The sequence below is a fragment of the Lepisosteus platostomus genome, chromosome 6, assembly GCF_059453375.1.
Source record: "Lepisosteus platostomus isolate fLepPlt1 chromosome 6, fLepPlt1.hap1, whole genome shotgun sequence".
Taxonomy (NCBI): Eukaryota; Metazoa; Chordata; class Actinopteri; order Semionotiformes; family Lepisosteidae; genus Lepisosteus; species Lepisosteus platostomus.
Genome location: NC_142616.1, coordinates 60,549,458 through 60,568,026, shown reverse-complemented (window position 1 = coordinate 60,568,026; position 18,569 = coordinate 60,549,458). Strand labels below are relative to the sequence as shown.

The window sequence follows — 18,569 nt, the reverse complement described above, 5'->3', positions numbered from 1 at the left end:
AGCTGGAGAAAGAGACTAACCAGAGAGAAATAATATCTTATTGTACCTGGGATACTCTGTCTTCTGGAAGCCAGGGAATTGTCTGTCCCTGCAGGGTCCTTGTTCCCCTTTGAGTAAGGGCCATCATCTGCAAATCGGAAGGAAAGATTAGAATTACACGCCCATGGAGCAGGGGCGTGCAACAGGCGCAGGTATTCAAGGGAAAAACCTTCACCTGGTGGCACTGGCCCTGTTTTAGTGGACTTCCTGCCTGAGCCAAAGGAAAATACAAAAAAATGAAGAAAAAAAATCAAATCAGTTATTATTTGGGAAGTAGAAATTGTTAAGCATTGTGTATCACCAAGGTCCTGACAGTGACAGATGTAATTCATAGCTGATATTAAGGGTCTGCCAGAAGCTTTGGTCATGTGGATTCCAAATTTAAAAACTAAATCTAAAATACAGTAAATGTTCTTTTGCCCCTTCCATATTCTAACCATTTCTATGAAACTGATTTGCTCAGAAAATGGTTTTGGTTAAGCCTAGCTTTGTTTTTAACTTGTATATACTGTGCAGTATGAGTTAGGATCACGACTGCTCGTCAACATCTATTCTAAAGTACTTGGCCTTCAATTTCAATATTTCTGATCTAATTGCCGTTGGGTTACAGCAAGACGCAGTATCTTGCGGTCCTTGGTTTCATTAACTGCACAGATGTGCAAAGAAAGTGCAGTTTAAGCAAAATCTCCCTTTTACACCATATTCTGGGAACATCAGAGTTTGAATCAGAGCTAAAATCAGATGATCTACTCATACACAGTGTAAAAATTCTAATATTCCAAAAATGCTAAAATTGCTGTGTGGGGGGGGGGAACTGCTGATTTACTGTACAAAATGTTTCAGGTCAAGCGTTGGAAACATAATTGTTATTACACAAGTGGTCAGATAATGTTTTTTTTTGTTAACTTTTTCATTAATCTTTTGTTTTCATGGCAAGAATTACTGACTATATTTCTCCTTCCTAACTGAAACTCCTACGATTTGAACAGATGTTCAAATGGAATGAATTCCTTCTTGGTAAAGTTTGCAATGGAAGTGTGAAAAAAGTTATTCACACTTTGGCTCTTTTTAGCACGCTGACAAAGACGATAATGCATGCATGAAGCCATGTGTAAGGTGGCAGACATGAGTGAAAAAAAAAAGTTTGGTTCTAAAACAGAACATTTTTAAAGGGAAGTAAGCAACAGCCCCTTTATTTCCTACATTTTGTATTCTGAAAAGAAAATGCTTTATGCCAGAACAGTTTATTCTACTTCCAAAATCCAGGAAAATTCTGTTTCCAGAATTAATACTAAAGATTCTACATACATGGCTTTACAGTATACAGTATGTATCATTGGCATTCAACTCAACATTTTCACAGAACAGAAAAGTGCCCTGAGGCTGTTTATCTGTTTATGATATAAGGGAGAAAAAATATTTGTGTTTTGTTTTACAGTATTTCTACAATATTCATGCAAGAAATGTGTGGAGCCTAACATCTCCAATAAGTTTCATGGCATATCTGGAATCAAATGTTACTAATTTCATTCATTGTGGTTATGTGGAAACTCCCCTGTATCTTTCCTGAAATGCTTCCATACCTTCTGAGACCCCTGCTGATGACTTTACTAGCATTCCTGCCACAGCACCCTCTGTGAAGATTGCTAAGGTTTAAAGCAGCTGAAGTCCTTTTTCACAAGTGCCATTGAAAAAGATGTTCAGATTTTGCCAAGAGCTGAGAGTGCATGAAGACAACGCTGTCTTCTGAAACTTCCGAAAGGCATGCCTTGCCATGCCAGCAGTGTAACCAGTTTCTGGCAGTGGGGTGACAAGCATGACATCACAGCCTATAAACAGCATTTGTCACTGAGTCTTAGTAGCGTCTGAGTGTGCTGTTTGAATGTCTGCTCCCACCTGCTCTGCAACTGCCAAGGGTCTTCACTTTGAGGGGTCCATTAAACTCAAATCCAAATGCATCTAACACACTGCTTTCCCACAACACGTGTCATCATCAAAACCAACACACCACACTGAATTAGAATGAGGGTTTCAAAAGAAAATGGCTTGGGCTTTTTCCAGATTTAGAAAAGTGCATTAGGAAAACTACCAACCAACATTCACAAAATACAGACGTCCTTACATATCATCTCAGGCACAGAGAAATCTTGGATTAACTAGAAACTATAGTTCATTTAACTACTTACAAAATTGTCAGTTTGACTCTTAACTTTCTTAGACAATCATGATGTTATCTTGTTATCTTGTTATCATGTCTAAGATTAACTTCTCACATCATCTACCTGTGCATTTAACTTTCAAATGAATAATACTTTTAATACACCTAGTTTCAATTATATTTCAATTTAACAAAAACTAAAGTTTACATTTATACCGGTATAAGCACATGGGCTCATACTCCCCCAAAACAATCTTTAAAGTAAATAAGGTAACTACACTTTTAACAACTAACAACACTTGGAGCATCAAAGTTGAAAACTACAGTTACAATGTTAAATTAAATGAGATCCATTTAAGAGAGCTCATTACACAAACTGGTCTAAAAAGGCTTAAAACAGAATTTCGTGAAGGAGAGAAAGCTATGATAAATTGCAGGTGAAGCAGTAGAAAACACAGCACCAGAAAGCAGCAGAAAATTCATGGGCATCTTTCATTTGCACATCCGTGAAAGGTATTACTGACACAGCGTAATGGACAGATTACCACATTCCCAGACCTGAAGGCAACTTGAGCATGTCAGCATTTGCTGTGATGGGATTTTGTCTTGCACTGCCTTAATCCCATTGGTGGGGGGCTTAAGTCTTTCCTTCACCTATCAAAGGAAGGGATTTAATCATGACTCTACCTACTGTAACTGCGAAAGAACGGAGTCATCTTTTTCCTCTCGTCCATCTTTAAATTATCAAAGGCTTGCTTTTCATACAGAGCAGGAAGCATATGACACAAAACAGCTGCCAGCTTTCAATCATTTCAAAAGCTAAAAAAAACAAGGCCTGTCTATAATCTTGTGGAATCCATGTGAAGACTTTCACCAGGAGCTTAGAGTACTTATGGTCTATTTACATACTCACATAAACACTTTGTACACTGATTTTTCATACAGTACTTAAATTGTTTAAAAAAAAACTCAAAAACACATACTGTTCACATTTTTCAAAACACGCCCAGTCCCAGCAAAGAAAAAAAAACAATGATGAATATTTCAACGTTTTTCACGATATTAATTATGACAATATCCTAGGGAATTAAAATATTATCTTTAGACAAAATACTGAGAAATTCAGGGAGATTACCATGTTTATTGCAGATTAGGGAGATTTACCACACAAGCAAAGCCTGGCTAACCTTTTTCATACTGTATAAAATGATCTTATATACAAGGAGAGTGTAATTGTCTGTATCTTTTTAAGAAGAACACAGGAAAATGTGGGTGATTCAAGCCTGAAGATTCATAGTCTTAAATGTAGGTTACAAATATAATTGGTGTAGTTTTTAATGCGTCTATCCTATTGAGGAATATCAGTTCACCGGAAGCTAATTTCTCCTAATTTATCTTATCATGGAAATGAGTGTAAACCAAAAAACTGAATTTGAGTTGTGTGGGAATATTGTATGAAGAGTTCTGATTATGAAGTTATTACACAAAAAAATCCATATGAGTCTCCCTGGCAGTTGTGTTGTGTACAGATATAAAATATTCAGTACAGTGTGGAGATACTGTATACAGTAACTTTGACATCAGAATGACTCCTACTACAAACTCATGACAGTACATCAACAGCATCAAAAAAGACCATCTCATCAGGGCAAAGAACAACTAATTTACAAGAAGATCCCACATGACTGCCCCAAGAGAAGAGGTGGCAGATGAAGTTGTACTTTACCAAGAGTGTTAAAAGATATGTGCCAGTGTCTCCAATATTAAATGAAAGTATGACCTTGAAAGATGAAAAGAGATAGATAAGCAGGCTTGCTTAAAAGAGTTATCAGACCACCTCTTACATCTCAATAAACCTTTCTTTAACCAGACAAGTCAATCGAAGGCAAAACCACATTTACAATAACACATGAAAGAGTACCAATTTACACAGCAGAGCATTCTAATGGAGCAATCTTTGTGAAGTACCCTAGTTCCAGAGCCCTAACCAATACTCCACACTGCTTGCAGGAACATGATTAAAAAACAGATAAAGATTAAAGTGATACAATTTTTCTTGAGGGAGGAAACATAGAGGGCATGAGAATCTAGGCCAACAGGTACAGGGTATGTGACTGGAATTGCATTTATTTCTGTGTGTGACTGTGAGCCCAAAGTTAAGTTTTCAAAGTTCACTTTGTTTAGGCAATTTTGACAAGCAGGTCTTTTTCAGTTGATTATTTTATTTAAAAGTTTGAAGGCTTAGATTGGTGTTTCATTCTCCTTTCTGAGTATGCATCAGCAGCCCAGTTTTCTTCTGCATTTTCAATTATATATGCAGAGCTATTCAGAGCTCCCAGAGCAAGAAATGCTTTATTTTTCAATTTTCTTATTTATACAGCATTGGCTAAGAAGTATATATTTGAACAATTACCCGTAATACATAGTGTATTCATCTAGTTGCCAAAATAAATATCCTGTAACTGTACTTTCATGTCTTCTGTTCTAAATCATTTTGTAAAACAAATTCATCCCTCTTAATGACACATACCAACTAAAAAGAAATAAAGTTCACTTTGGTCTCCTTTCTCGAACTGAGAAAGTTCAGAGCTACAAAATTAACCCTTCCATTTTGCCACACTAGCAAATTTTAAGATTTGGTTAACATTTTATCCCAAAGCAACATACAGTAACAACAAAATATAAACTCATTGTCATTAACAGTTTACCTACATGCACTGATGTAAATGGTAAATCACAATGTACAATGTACAATGTATTAATCTTCAATTAACTGTGCTATAAAATGATCTTCCCATCTTACTCTGTATGCCATTTGCACTTGTAAAATATCTCAAATGCAAAGCATTTTATTACACAGCGTTAACCTTAATTAATTAGATTCTGTAATGAATCATACAATTATAAGAATAAGTCTTTTTTAAAAAGCCTGGCAATATACAGTGAGCAGTTTTCTACAGACAGAAATTCTTCTTCTGACACCCACAAAAATGGACATAAGACAAGGGCAGTGTTTAGGCCATTTCTCTTAAAATTTCTGATGGACACTACGTACTGTAAGTCCTGAAACCAAAGACACAAAATAAAATGAGTCCCCATCATACAAACAGCCTCCTATTATGTTACAGTATGTGCTTTATTTTTCTGCAGGATGTCTGCAGTGCAAACTACAACTTTAGTGCTCTAGGCCTTGACATGGAGGTGAATGGATATAATTAAATATTTGACTTACAGTACAAATATTTAATGCCATGTTGGTCATGGCAGTGGCTTATATCCCTAGAATGGATAACATCATTTTTGGGGGACTTTTATCCCCCTCGATTATACCTCCCCTACTTATGAGGATGATAAATGTCAGTTCCAATCTCAAGAAAGCTCTCTTTTATTCAGACAGCACAATAAAGCCTTAATTACACTCCTCATTATCTGCATTGGGACCGCCTAAGAACAATACAGAGGAACATGTCTGCTGCCTTGATGATATGCCTGCACAGGGCCCCCCCGAACACTGCCTTACAAGGACTAATTGAACCAAACACAGACTCTCCCTGTCGGCCTACTTTTAACGGAGACTCTAAAACACCCCAGCCCGCCTTGAATGCTCATTTAGTATTAAAAGATTATTTTTGTTTTGTGGATTGTTTTATTATTGTATAGAGATGGATGTAACAGCAGGGACACCATTGGCAGACACTGCTCTTTTCATTAAAGAATTACTGCATATTTCCATTCTTCCTAATAAATTTCTAAAACGGATTTCCTACTATTTGCTGACTTATGCACTTACATCTGTTGTTTTAAGGCTCAAAGGGAAAAGAAATGCAATGAAACATCTGTCTTCTGCAAAGAACCAGTCTTAGCCTCAAACCCTATATAAGGCATACCAATCTTTGTTTGCATGCGCATGCTTAACAAAAAACAAAAATAATTAAAATGTACTTTACAAAAGAAAGATTACAAATGAGAGGAGGCAGTTTGGCCTATCTATCCCATTTTGTAGTCAGTGCAATCTGCAGTTTTTATTGAAGTTGGTAGCTCAACCATTAAAGGTGACCATGTGTACTACAAATGTCCATAAATCATAGGTTCAAGCTCTGGATGTACAGTAGCATGAACCAGCTGTTGTCTAGTACAGTCATACACAGGTGGGACTCTTGACATTTCAAAAGAGGTGTACTTTGGATGTACTGTACCCCTTCTGTGCAAGCATGTGGAGTACTGCTCTTTGGTATGGTGAGCCCACTAACCAGCAAATGGTGTCAGTTACCAATGAATTCAACAATAATGGATCATACAATGAAGTTTAATATAAAAATATATTTTTTAAATCCTACTGAAATACATTCAAATTCAAATATGATTTGATTGTGGATTGATATGATATGGGCATTCAATTAAAAAATTACCCCATGCCCAGACTGCCTTTGAATGGCCATTAAAACAATAATGCTCATTATATGTAAAATGCCTCTGTAAAATATTTACAGGTAAAGGAGTGTATAAATGTTTCAACCTTTTCAAACTCATTTGGAAAGTAATGAGTTCTTGTTATTAATTGTGTAGTACAATATTTATGGAAGATGTTTAGGATGAGCAGGTGACACAGTGGTTAGTACTGTTATCTCATAGCGTATGGGTCCTGGAAGGTCTTCTTTGCCTGTTCTCTCTGTGGCTATGTGGAATATTACCAGCTGCTCAGGAGTCCTGTTTTTATAGTAAACATTTTTTCCTTAAATACAATCATACTGTATAAATCCTTTATGAACATTTTAAAAATAATGATCTCAGTCTTATAGCCTCAAAAATAAAATTTAACCAGCAAGTACACACTTTTGTGTCATTATTAACCCGTTTGTCCAGTGAATCCTAGACGATTTTGTGAACTATTGCTGTTTTCTATAAATGAGATATACTGTAAAGGATGATTAACGATAGAAGGATGTACATATTAATCAACTGGGAACACTTTTTATGTCTGCCCTCCCACCTAACCTAAATTTTTTATAGTTATTCAGGCAATTGCCAAATTATACTGTATATACATTTATAATTACATTTACTTAATTTGGAAACACAAATTGTTTTAAGGTTCAGATCTCCAGGAGTGACTACTAGTGAGAGAATGAAATGTGAACATGCTCCTCCAAATCACACACCTGCACAGGCATTTGTCATTCTGCAAACTCCATTGCACTGCACAGGAAAGTTAGCTTTGACAGGAGGTGATGTGTACCTCTCGTCAATCTCACTGCAAGCCTGACTGTACCTGGCTAATTGTAGAAGTCACTATTTGCTGAAAAGCTGAGAGCACACTAATTGACTCATCTCAAGTCTAGAAGGCAGACTTATCACATCCTTAACTCAAATGGCTCTTTCAATTGTACTCCTACCCATCTAGGGAGTCACAGTAAGCCACAGATATGATCCGGAATCAGAGTTATGACATCTAGATAATAGAGTTCCATTATCACACCATGAGAGTGACTTCACTGATTGAGCCACCCAGAACCTCTGCAAACTTTTTTCTTTGTTTCCTTTCATTAATGTTACAATAATTGTAATCATGTTAATAACAGTTAATAACTGTTAATAACCTGTTAATAAGGCTTACTTATTGAGTCATGCATGATAACATTTCATTTCATGTCACAACGAAGGTAGGCAAGATTAGAGAGACATTTCTCAGACCTGCACAGTCGCTTGGCTCTGATTTCCCATTAGTTTCAGTTCTGCTGGTGGCTAATAGCAATAACAGCAGTAACCTATACATGTGTTTCCCTCAACTGATGATCGGGCATTTAGGTTGATCTACAGAGAAAGACAAACACTATTTTTCAAAGACTGCATGCAAAGCAATTTTGGATAAATGGATGACGAGCATTTTAAAATGTAAAGAGGGAAGGATAGAAATGGAGGTCAATTTATGAAATTTTAGAATGGGACTTCTGCACAGTTAAAATGCAAGATATCTTTTGTAAGGATCAAAGTCTTGATCTTTCTCTTTCACTGTGGATGATATGCCACAGCAGAAACTCTGTTAAATTAGATTTTCTACTTTCAAAGCCTGCAGTTTGAAGAAAAGAATTTTTGCTATTTAGTGTGTTATATCTTTGGAATCTGTATAGGATCTTACTGTCAAAGAATAGTTTCTGCACCAAAGGCTAAAATACTTACTGTAAAATTCAGTTGCAGATATAAAATATGAAGAAATCACAGTTCCACTATGTTTTGAAAGTGCACCATTGAAAAACATGGTCAATGTTTTCATTCCCCCATACATTCAAGTGTCTTTTCCATGCCAATGTTTTTTCTAGCTTACACCTCTAAATATTTATTTTTACTTTCATCAGACTAGGAACACATTTTGCCCTGAGGCACCACACTTTGAAAACCACTGTGAATGTGTTTTATAGAGAGTAAAAAGGATTTTCAACAGCAGACTATCTGTGCTTTGTAAGGCATACCGTAATTATGATTAAATTTACCAAGTGCCTTGCTCTGCTGGAATTGCTGATAATATCTTTAAAAAATAATCAAAGCTGTCACCTTTTTCACTGCAAGTTCACAACTTATAATTATGTTTAACTGCTCTGAGTAAGCACCCAGAGTCTATAAAATCATTCATGGCAGAGGTTCAAGTATTGATAGAGCCTACAAGTCTGATGTTAGTGACCTTTCATAAGAAAGTGCATTCTACACCCCCAATGTCTGCATCACTACTTCCTCTCACCCACCCATTTAATGAAATATGCACTGGATCTATATTTTCATTAAAGTTGCCATGACAAAGGAAGAAAAGAAAACAAATAAATACAGCTACAAAATGATGATAGAGTACTAGTAGAGTAATTATTCAGTTCATCTTGTCTATTTGGTTCCTAGTAGAAGGCCAAGAACTTCATCCACCTATTTCTTAAAGGTTCACAGAGAATCAACTTCAACCACATGGCTAGGAAGATGATTGCAGTTCTACAATTCTCTATGTCTCCTGTTTGATTAGATGCTCAATTTATTCTTCTTAACATTGGAACAAATAAAGTATGTGTTTTGCAATGGCTTCTACTGTAGTTCAGTCCATGTCCTTAATCAATTCTCATACTGTAGATTTTGTTTTTACTGACTACTGCATGCTGAAAACTAGTCTCTTTGATTTTCTTTGTCCAAAGCTGCCTCTCTGATGCCTCTACAGATGGAGCATTCTGCTATGGTGATAACAGAATGAATATAAGGTCATTTCTACAGTACTTTACTTACAGAGCTGTGAGAGAAATCCCCTAGCACAGGTCTCCATTCTGCAAACCAGCATTTGCAGTTCAACTGTATAATAAGCAAGTATCAGAGTTTACTAATCAATGCGAAAAAAACAAGTTAATAAGTCTTGATCAATTCCACTTCAGTTTACACATGCTTAGCGGATTATATTCTTCAAGCTCTTTTATTTACAAAGACATCCAAGTGGCCAAATAAAAGAGTGAGTTCAAAATTCAGCTCTTGTTTTTGTTTAACTTTTCTATTTTCAATGGTGGCTGCAGACACCTAAACCTGGAGACAGGTTGTTCATTATGGGCAGGTGGAACTCAATTTAATTTAACGAAGCATGCATCACATCTGGCAGTTAAAAGAAGCCAGCCAGGCAGACTGTGAAGCTGTTTCAAAAAATCTGTTAGATGTAGTCCAAAGAGAATGTGCTTCTTTTCATGATTTTGCAAATGTGGAATTTTCTAAATGTAACTGCACTGCAAAACAACCCCTTCATAATAATGAGGCTGAATCTCAGCTCTCTTGTCTACAGGGTGATTCACTACATAGAAGTGGAACACAATAAGTCTAAACAACAACGTACAGCATGCGACACAGTTCAAAATGATTAACATATGGGTGATCTGACATCTCATTTAAAAAATTAAAAAAAAACTGCACAAATTATGAAAACCCAAACAAAAGAACTGTTTCGAATCGAGCAATCTAATCATTTCCATCAACCCCTCACAGTAAGAGGAAATCATATTCATTACAAAAAGCCTGCTAGGCGCTATTTATTACCTGCTGTTCCTTATCAGGGCCACCGCAATATATCTGAGAGGCAGCCTGGATTATTACAGCTGCTCCCTGATAAACACATGAAGGAGGGGTCAGAGTGGGAGAGGCACTTATCACTGGTAATGGAACAGAGAGGATTTCTGTAGAAATGAGGGATAGAACTTAAGGAGAAGTTGCAATTGCTAAGCATTACCTTCATTCCTCCTCAACAATGGTAACAGGAACAAAAAAACACCACTGTGTAACATCGGCAAATGTCAGCCAGGCTCCTTCTCCTTTCTGAACAAAAGCATGGTAATAAACAGGAAGGAAACAAAAGTTGAAACCATGTCCTCAGTGATACAGTACTTCTTAAATTCCAAAGAAGTCATATTGAACACATTTTCATTTGTACAGAATACACTCTCTTTCTGTTCTCTATCCCAGAGAAACACTGCAACCTGTTTTTGAGAACATAACTGTTTTTAAGGATTTAAGGTATTAAGTCAAGGACGGGAAAAAGAAGTTACGTAAAACAGATGATTGTGTGATTTGTTTTCACTTAAACAGAATTTTCTAAGCTTAATAGGAATTGATCTGGAGTTAGAGAAATTAGATAAGCACAAAAATTCTAAATTTTAGCATACTCTTTTGAAAGCCATCTTGACTGCAGTTTAGGACAGGTTTTTTGGCTGGGGGAAGAGTTCAATATCAAACCAACAGCACAATATGAAGACAATGACGGCTACATTTTCCTTCAGAGAACCTTGACACAATAGTGCATTCTAGTGAACAGAGTGATATTATAGGACATCTACAGTATTAATAATAATAAGCTTCACTATCTTTGTGGGACTAGAACAGTGTAAAGCAGTGATCACTCTTTGTTGTTGCAAGATTTGTAAGATTTGCAAGAAGGTGCTTTTCAATAAATGTAAAACACTTTTAGAAAAGCATTTAAATCCCAAACTACCACAGAAACATTCCATTATTAAGTGCTCTTTTTAAATTCTGGGAGAATCAGAAACTTTTACTGGTGGAGACTTCTCAGTTACCCAGCCATGTGGGCGAAACTGATTCCTTGCCTCTCTTCAAGAAACACCTGTATAAGAACTTTGGATCAATAAGCTATTAACTGCTAAAGGGCTAAATGGGCTGAATGGCCTCTTCTCGTTTATAATCACTCTTACCAAAATATGTTCTGATTATGTTATACAACTGAGGTTTGTTAGTGTATTTTCCATATATTTTGATAAAACAACTATGATGGACTCCTACCTACTGGATGACACAGTGACGCAGACACAATTTACATGTAGTATTCTGCATTATGAAATAAATAGCATTTTTTAAAAAACAAAAGCAAACTATTCATTAATCAAAGCTTAAGGAAACGTAATGAGACCTTACTGTATATTGGAAAGAAAAACACAAGTCTAGAGAGAGAGGCACTACAGTATGAAAACATATCTATATTATTAAGCAATATTTTGAAACTCTGCAACTAAGTGCTGAAACAAATAAGGCTGTGGTTTTGAAAAATGCAGCACTGCTGTCTATGCATTAAATAGAATACTTGTACAGTATTTAATTGCTTACCAAATGGCCTTATCCACCACAAAATAATTCTAAATTATAGAATAATACATAAATACAAACAGGTATCATTCTAATACAATAAACACAGAGTAAAAATACATGACATCTAAAGATTTAAAGCACCAGAAATATTTTTGTGTTAGTCTGACTTCTGTGGTATAAACGTTTTGTTTTGGACTAACCTCTTGTGAGAAGCATATACAGTATATGTGTATATATCTGCTATATGTGTTACGTAGAATAATATAATAATAATAATAATAATAATAATAATAATAATAATAATAATAATAATAATTGCTTACACTTATATAGTGCTTTTCTGGACACTCCACTCAAAGGGCTTTACAGGTAATGGGGTCTCCCCTCCACCACCACTAATGTGCAGCCCCACCTGGATGATGCGACGACAGCCATAGTGCGCCAGAATGCTCACCACACATCAGCTATCAGTGGGGAGGAGAGCAGAGTAATGAAGCCTATTCATAGAGTTAGAACAATGTTGAGAACAATGTTGGAGCTGCAGTCCAGCTTAAAGAGGTATCACATTATTTCTATCCTTGCCAAAGTTTCTGTCTCTTGAAAAGCCCCAATTTAATTTTAATATGGCCAAAAGACTTGTTTCTATATACGCATACAAGAGCAGTCTGCCTAAAACAGTCATTGTCAGGGTCTCTAAATGATAAGAAAATAGTCAATTGTTATTGCTTGGAATAAATTTAAATGAACTGTTTTAATACTACTTCACTTTCCCAAAAATCTAGTGTATTGTATACTTACAGTATACCGCTTGTGGAACATAAGGAGTAGTAAACCAGATCATCTGGTATATGAATGCTGCCAATACACAAAACACAGCTAGGCTTAGAAAGGTCTGTGCAAAGCTAAATGTTACAAAAGTATAAATTTCCAATTATATAGGTTACAAGTGTGTCAAAAATGTAGTTTCCTACAGTATGGTTTCTAAAAAAATAACTCCTAAAGCAAAAAGCTGAAACTGTCAGTGCTGTAGTTGTTGTAAAATTCTAAAATTATTCCTACAGAAATCCACAGCAATTAGGCATCAAATACATTTTATTTAGGTAAGACCCTCACAGAAAGAGATGGAAATGCAGAAGCCTATTAAACAGCTACATATCTATATTAATGGTCAGGTTATATACAGATTCAACTCTGTATCATGTGAAACAAAGGAATAAAACAAAACTCTGCATATTTTCTTCTGGTTGGCTTCATTGTATAATACTAATATATCTTGCAAAGCTTTGACACTGAATCTGTAGCAACACCCAATACTCCACTCCACCTCTATCTTTTATTGTTAGCTCAAAATTAATGTAGCAAATCCTCTCCTGGATTTTGGGTGGAATGGGTGGAATAAAAAATAAATAATTATTACTTAAAGTTATTATATTAATGTGAATATATGAATTTCCACAGCATATTTACTGTATGTGGAGATCTGTGTTGTGCTTAGCACAATGTGAAAAGCAGATTTTGGCTATATGTAAGTTACATGATTTGCACAATGTGTGTGGTAATTGTGTGAATTTCTGATTAAAAGGTGTCAAAACTCCTTTCAAGACAGGGGGCCCACAAATCACCTGACAAGGACCTGACTGGTATCCCTAGTTTAAAATCCTGTTGAAATATTACATAATTAATGCTGATTATTAATAATCATATTCTTAGTATTGTAGCCACTGATGATAGTCATCTATGACATTTTCCAAAGGCTTTGGAACTCATATTCAAATTTTCAACAGGGAACCTCTGTTTATTTCCACATCTAAAATAAAAATATAATTATTTATATAATATACGGCATGTAATACAGTATATTATAATTATTAAATATACAAAATTCTACTGCAGGACAACAGAACTTAGATTAACATCATTTCCATAAGAATAAAGAAAAAAATTATCTTTGTATACCTTTGTATTAATAAAAGATTAATGAAAGTCTTAGTATTGGGCTAAAACATTTATCTTATCTGCCGAGACCACAGAGAATACCTCCGAGGCCCCAGATCCCAGCTTGAGAACCACTACTTCAATTCTGATATAATCAACATTTCTGGCTGTCTGCTATTATGTATGAAAAAAGTCATAATGTATATAATGTATAATAAATCCTTCATTAATATAGTGTTAACCAGTGAATTCTGTAATAATTTGGCAAATTCATTTAAAACGCAATAAGACAGGATGAGACAATGCAGCAGGAATATCTTGCAGTGAATTTAATAATTGGTTGCACCAACCAATATCTGTCAAGTTTTGTGATTGCCAATGGCACAAAGAGAGAATAAGACAGCTTCTGAGAAGAAAAAATGCTGTATGTGAGTTTTTTTTTAAAAGCTACTATAACAGAAAACTGTCACGCTACTGTAAAATTGGTTTGAGGAAGAAGCTTAGAAACATTGGGATGGAGAATCTGAAAACAGATCATAACAAATATACTGAAACTAACAGGTAAAACTAATGATAAAGACTGGACTGGATCTGCAATATTGTTTGTGGCATATTTCAAGCAGTACAGTGGAGGATTTGATTGATGAATGCTTTTGAAGACAAATTAAAATTAACCACAACACCTCAGGCAGGGTGCAGCTTCACCATCACAGCCCCAGCCGTAAGAGCACTCTAAAGAGTGAGCGCAACTGGGTTCATCGAGTGCAGTGGAGGGTGGGGTGAGAGCTCATTGTCGTTTTATAAAGCATGAATGGCCCAGGACAGCATGGTGGTGCAGTGTTTATCATGGCTGCCTTGCGGCCCAGGTTCAGTTCCGGGTTTGGGGTGCTATCCGTTTGGAGTTGGTACAGTATCTTTCCCATGTTTTTGTGGGTTTCCACTGGAAGCTCTGGAAAACTTAGCCCTAGTACTGAGTGTGTGTCTGTGTGTCTGCCTTGCAACAGACTGGCCTCCTTTCCTTATACTGTACACATCATTCGCCAAGATAGGCTTCGGCTCCCCTCATCTCCTGAATTGAAATAAACTAAATTAGAAAATTGAAGAAAATTGAAGCCCCCCAATCTATTAAGTATCTTGTTTTTAATTCTGAGAAGAACCCCAATACAAAAGAAAAAATATTACATTGACAGGGGCAAGGAAGAATGTAGTTTCTCCGGCAAACGTACAACAATGTACTGGACTAGTCCATACATTCCCAGACCTCAGATCTTCAAATGTGAAAATCTTTTAAAGAGAAGATCTTTTCTTTAAAAGTGCATCAGTTTCCAAATACAACTTGTGGTGTTTATTAATCAACCTCCACATTAAATTAATAGGCATTTGACTTGCATTTACAAAATACAAACTGACCACAAAGCTGATAATATACAGTAGCATAAAACCTGCATGTGACCAAATTCCTTTTTTTAGATAAAAAAACTGGCAATTGATTCATAAGGACTATGCACTGTCGACAAGGTGGTAGGTGGTTAATTTAAGAATGTGAACAGGAAACTGTTGAGGGTCTTGAACAAGATACGCAAATCATATTGTTCAAACTGATTCCATCAAAGCTTTCAAGGAATGTCCAGACCAATCAGCTGAGATTGCTACTACTAGTAACTTGTGAAAAAAGTGGCTATAAAAATGTCCTTAGCTGGTGTAATGTCAGTTATTATGCATCCTTAAAGCAAATAGTGCTCATCCAGCAGCTACCATAGTGCCAGTTCACTTCAAGATGGTACTGATTTTGATTTTTGTCTCTCAAACCACTGCAAAACTATCGGCACTACTGACATGCAGCATGCCAAAGATAGTCCAATCAACGCATCTTATTTTAATCAAGCTCTGCCACGTGATCTACAGTATGCAGTCATAGTCAGCTCGTGACACAGCTCAGTCGAACTGGAGATGTCCAAAAATGTTGGGCATTACCTGAACTCCAAAGAAAGGACTTTATGATTTGATCTATTAATAACCTCCAGGAGAAACACACAAGTGTAAATCAGAAATTTGTTTCTAATTCTAATGTAATGCCCCCAAGTAAGAGTAGACTATTTTATTGTGCTTTCACAATTTCTAAGCACCCTTATCGATATGACAACAAGCTATAATCAACAAAGCCCTACTGATATTTTCATCACCACCTTCCAAGACGAAAGCTGGTTTGGTTAATGGCTTTTGTTATTTTGATGGTACAATAATTTCTGGAACAGTCATTATTCAATATAGCAAGTTCATTCCCGCTGGGAGAGCATTAGGAAATGTAGTGTAGCGTGACTTGCTAAGCTTTGCTACTAAGCAATTGATACCATGCTGCTTATTTAGTGTATGCAATTGAAAAATCCAGATAAATTATTATAGATACAACTAGGCAAGGAGTCCAGAGCTAATTCAGTATATTTTATATGAAGCTATTTAATAAACTCATATTGCTAAGTGCTTGTACAGTATAAAGCAAACTGTGACAGCATGCATCAAGAGTGAAGGCTACAATGTTGTTTCATTTTTATTTCGTTTTCAGCAATACTCTAAAAATCACATTTTTATGCAATATTAATTGGCGTTTGCTTTATAGAACATGCATTTCATCATGAAAGTGAAAAAGAGTTTCAAATTTGGTACTCTAATACTCCAAAGTATTGCTGAAACAAAGGAAGGTTCAATATTCTTGAAAATGTTTATCTTATGTTTATCTTATCAAATTTATCAAATGTATTTAGTTTCTATTGTTTTTATTTCTAGAACTGAGAAAAGGATTACTGAGCATGCATTTCTTTTATTACAGTTACCAAAGTCACTACACAAACTTACCAAAGCCGGACTTCACTTCCCTCCTTAGTCCACACAGCATGACTGCTATTGTCTGTCAAATCATTCAGCTAACTGCAGCAGCAGACCTCTCTTGTACAGCAGGCCTTTGGTGCAATGCCCCAGCGCCAGGCAGCTTGAATCTGCAGACTTTTCTCTCCTCACATATGCTTCATACGGAAATCCGTAACCAGCAGAGAGCAAAGATTCTTGCTGATCCCTCCTCATGAATCAAAGAGCAGCGAAGGTCTTTTCTTCTTCAAACAGAGCTGACAGAGTCTCTTGACAAAAGAAATTCACCTTGTAAAACTTAAATACTTTAGGTTCTCACAGAAAATTGTAGTTTGTACCATCTTGTAAGCTGCTAAGACCCCAGCATGTCAGTTCCAAGCTCTTTCTTCTTGTACTATAGAGTGTTTTAAATCATGCAAACTATACTGATTTGATAAAATCTCTATCATCACACATAATTATATGTTCAGACTTCTAGTCCTCTTCAATATCACAAAGTTGTATTCATTTATGCCTCTGAGAAAACTGCAGACTCTACATGCCTTTGAAGACCAAAAACATACAATAGAACGGGTATTTCTAGGTACAAACCTTGAAGTTCTTTTTCAGAGCCAACATTATTAAAACGTCTTAAATGACAAAGATACAAAACATGCAGAATCCCCCTTTGGCTCAGACTTCTTTGGGTGCACATAAAAAGCAAAACACAAGTGTCTCTCTCTTTCTCCCTGTGGCCCCCTTTTAAGTTATTGTCAATCTTCCTTCCATTCCATGGCATTAAATCACCCCGCATGCAGTTACACACATTCACTCACTGCAGGGGGAGGTTATTGAAGCAAACCCACAGCCCTCAATCTTTTCACAGAACTACTCAGAGTAGCCCTGCCCACAACATCTGCTTAGGACTGCCCCCATCTCTCACTAGACATCACAAGCCTAGAAGCATGTAAATGTATTGTCTCGACCGACTATTTTTGCATTCAACTGTATCAGAATTTGTGGATGTTTAAAAGCGAATTAATAAATAAACCGACAAGGAAAAAGCCTTGGAAGAAAAAAAAATTAGACTTAGGATTATTTTTCTGGCAGGACTATCGTCCCTTCACAGAATAAAAGCACCTAAAAGCTCATTGTGCATTTGTAAAGCGAAGTCTTCTATTAGCCAAAGCACAAACAAAGCTAGGTTAGAGAGAGTAGTTGTGGAGTTAAATCGTGAGACCTACAAAAGACAGCTTAAAAACTGTGCAATGGTTATACTGGTTACAAACTGCAGCTAAGGTGGAACACAAGCTTTGCCAAAAGATACTGTAACCATTACCAAGCAATGAAAAAAATTATATATTACTGGACATATACAGTACAGTAGCAGTATGATTCACATTTTGCAGTTGAAGAGCTAGAAAATTAGCAAAAACATGTATGCACATTAAAGCAAAAGAAATTAAATGCATGGTTGCAAATCTGCAAAGGCACACAAATATTTTCTCGGACCCACTCTTCCAAATTAAAAAAAAGTGTTGAAGAAAATTTGGGCAAGGCTAAAAAGCAAGCAAGGTCTAAGCATGGGATTTTAAAGGAAGGTGAATTTATTCAATACTCATGGTTTTTACCAAAGATTCTATTTGTCTCTCAACTACCACTGTACTGTAATAATACATCTATGAATACTCTATTAATATTAATATAAGAAAACTATTTGTAAATTAAAATATTAAAGCAGAGTAAATACAGTGTATATTACAATATAAAAAAGGTATTTTTATAAATTAACATTAAAAGAGATGAGCCAAGACAAACATAAAAATCACTATGAAACTGCAAAACAGTAATTCAGTTGTAAACACATTTTTTATTGTAGGAATAATTTCACTTCATCATGAGCTACAACTGCATAAAACATAGCAATAAACAGAAGCTTTTGCATTGGTTAAAATGTTTAGTAACCTATGTTAACTCAAGAAATAGGTTAAAT

The 18,569-nt window shown here is 35.8% G+C and overlaps 1 protein-coding gene across 8 annotated transcripts in view; it reads right to left on the bottom strand.

Moving 5' to 3' along the window:
* The window catches only part of grip2b (glutamate receptor interacting protein 2b), a 298,078-nt gene that overhangs the window by 58,172 nt on the left and 221,337 nt on the right, over positions 1-18,569 (bottom strand). For 6 of the 8 annotated variants that reach the window (XM_088636704.1, XM_088636697.1, XM_088636696.1 and 3 more), the window contains exon 2: positions 47-127. In XM_088636704.1, the coding sequence (XP_088492830.1) occupies positions 47-127 (81 nt within the window). Of the gene's footprint in view, positions 1-46; positions 128-16,588; positions 17,423-18,569 lie in introns of those variants that run through there. The other 2 variants (XM_088636702.1, XM_088636701.1) reach the window with 2 other exon arrangements.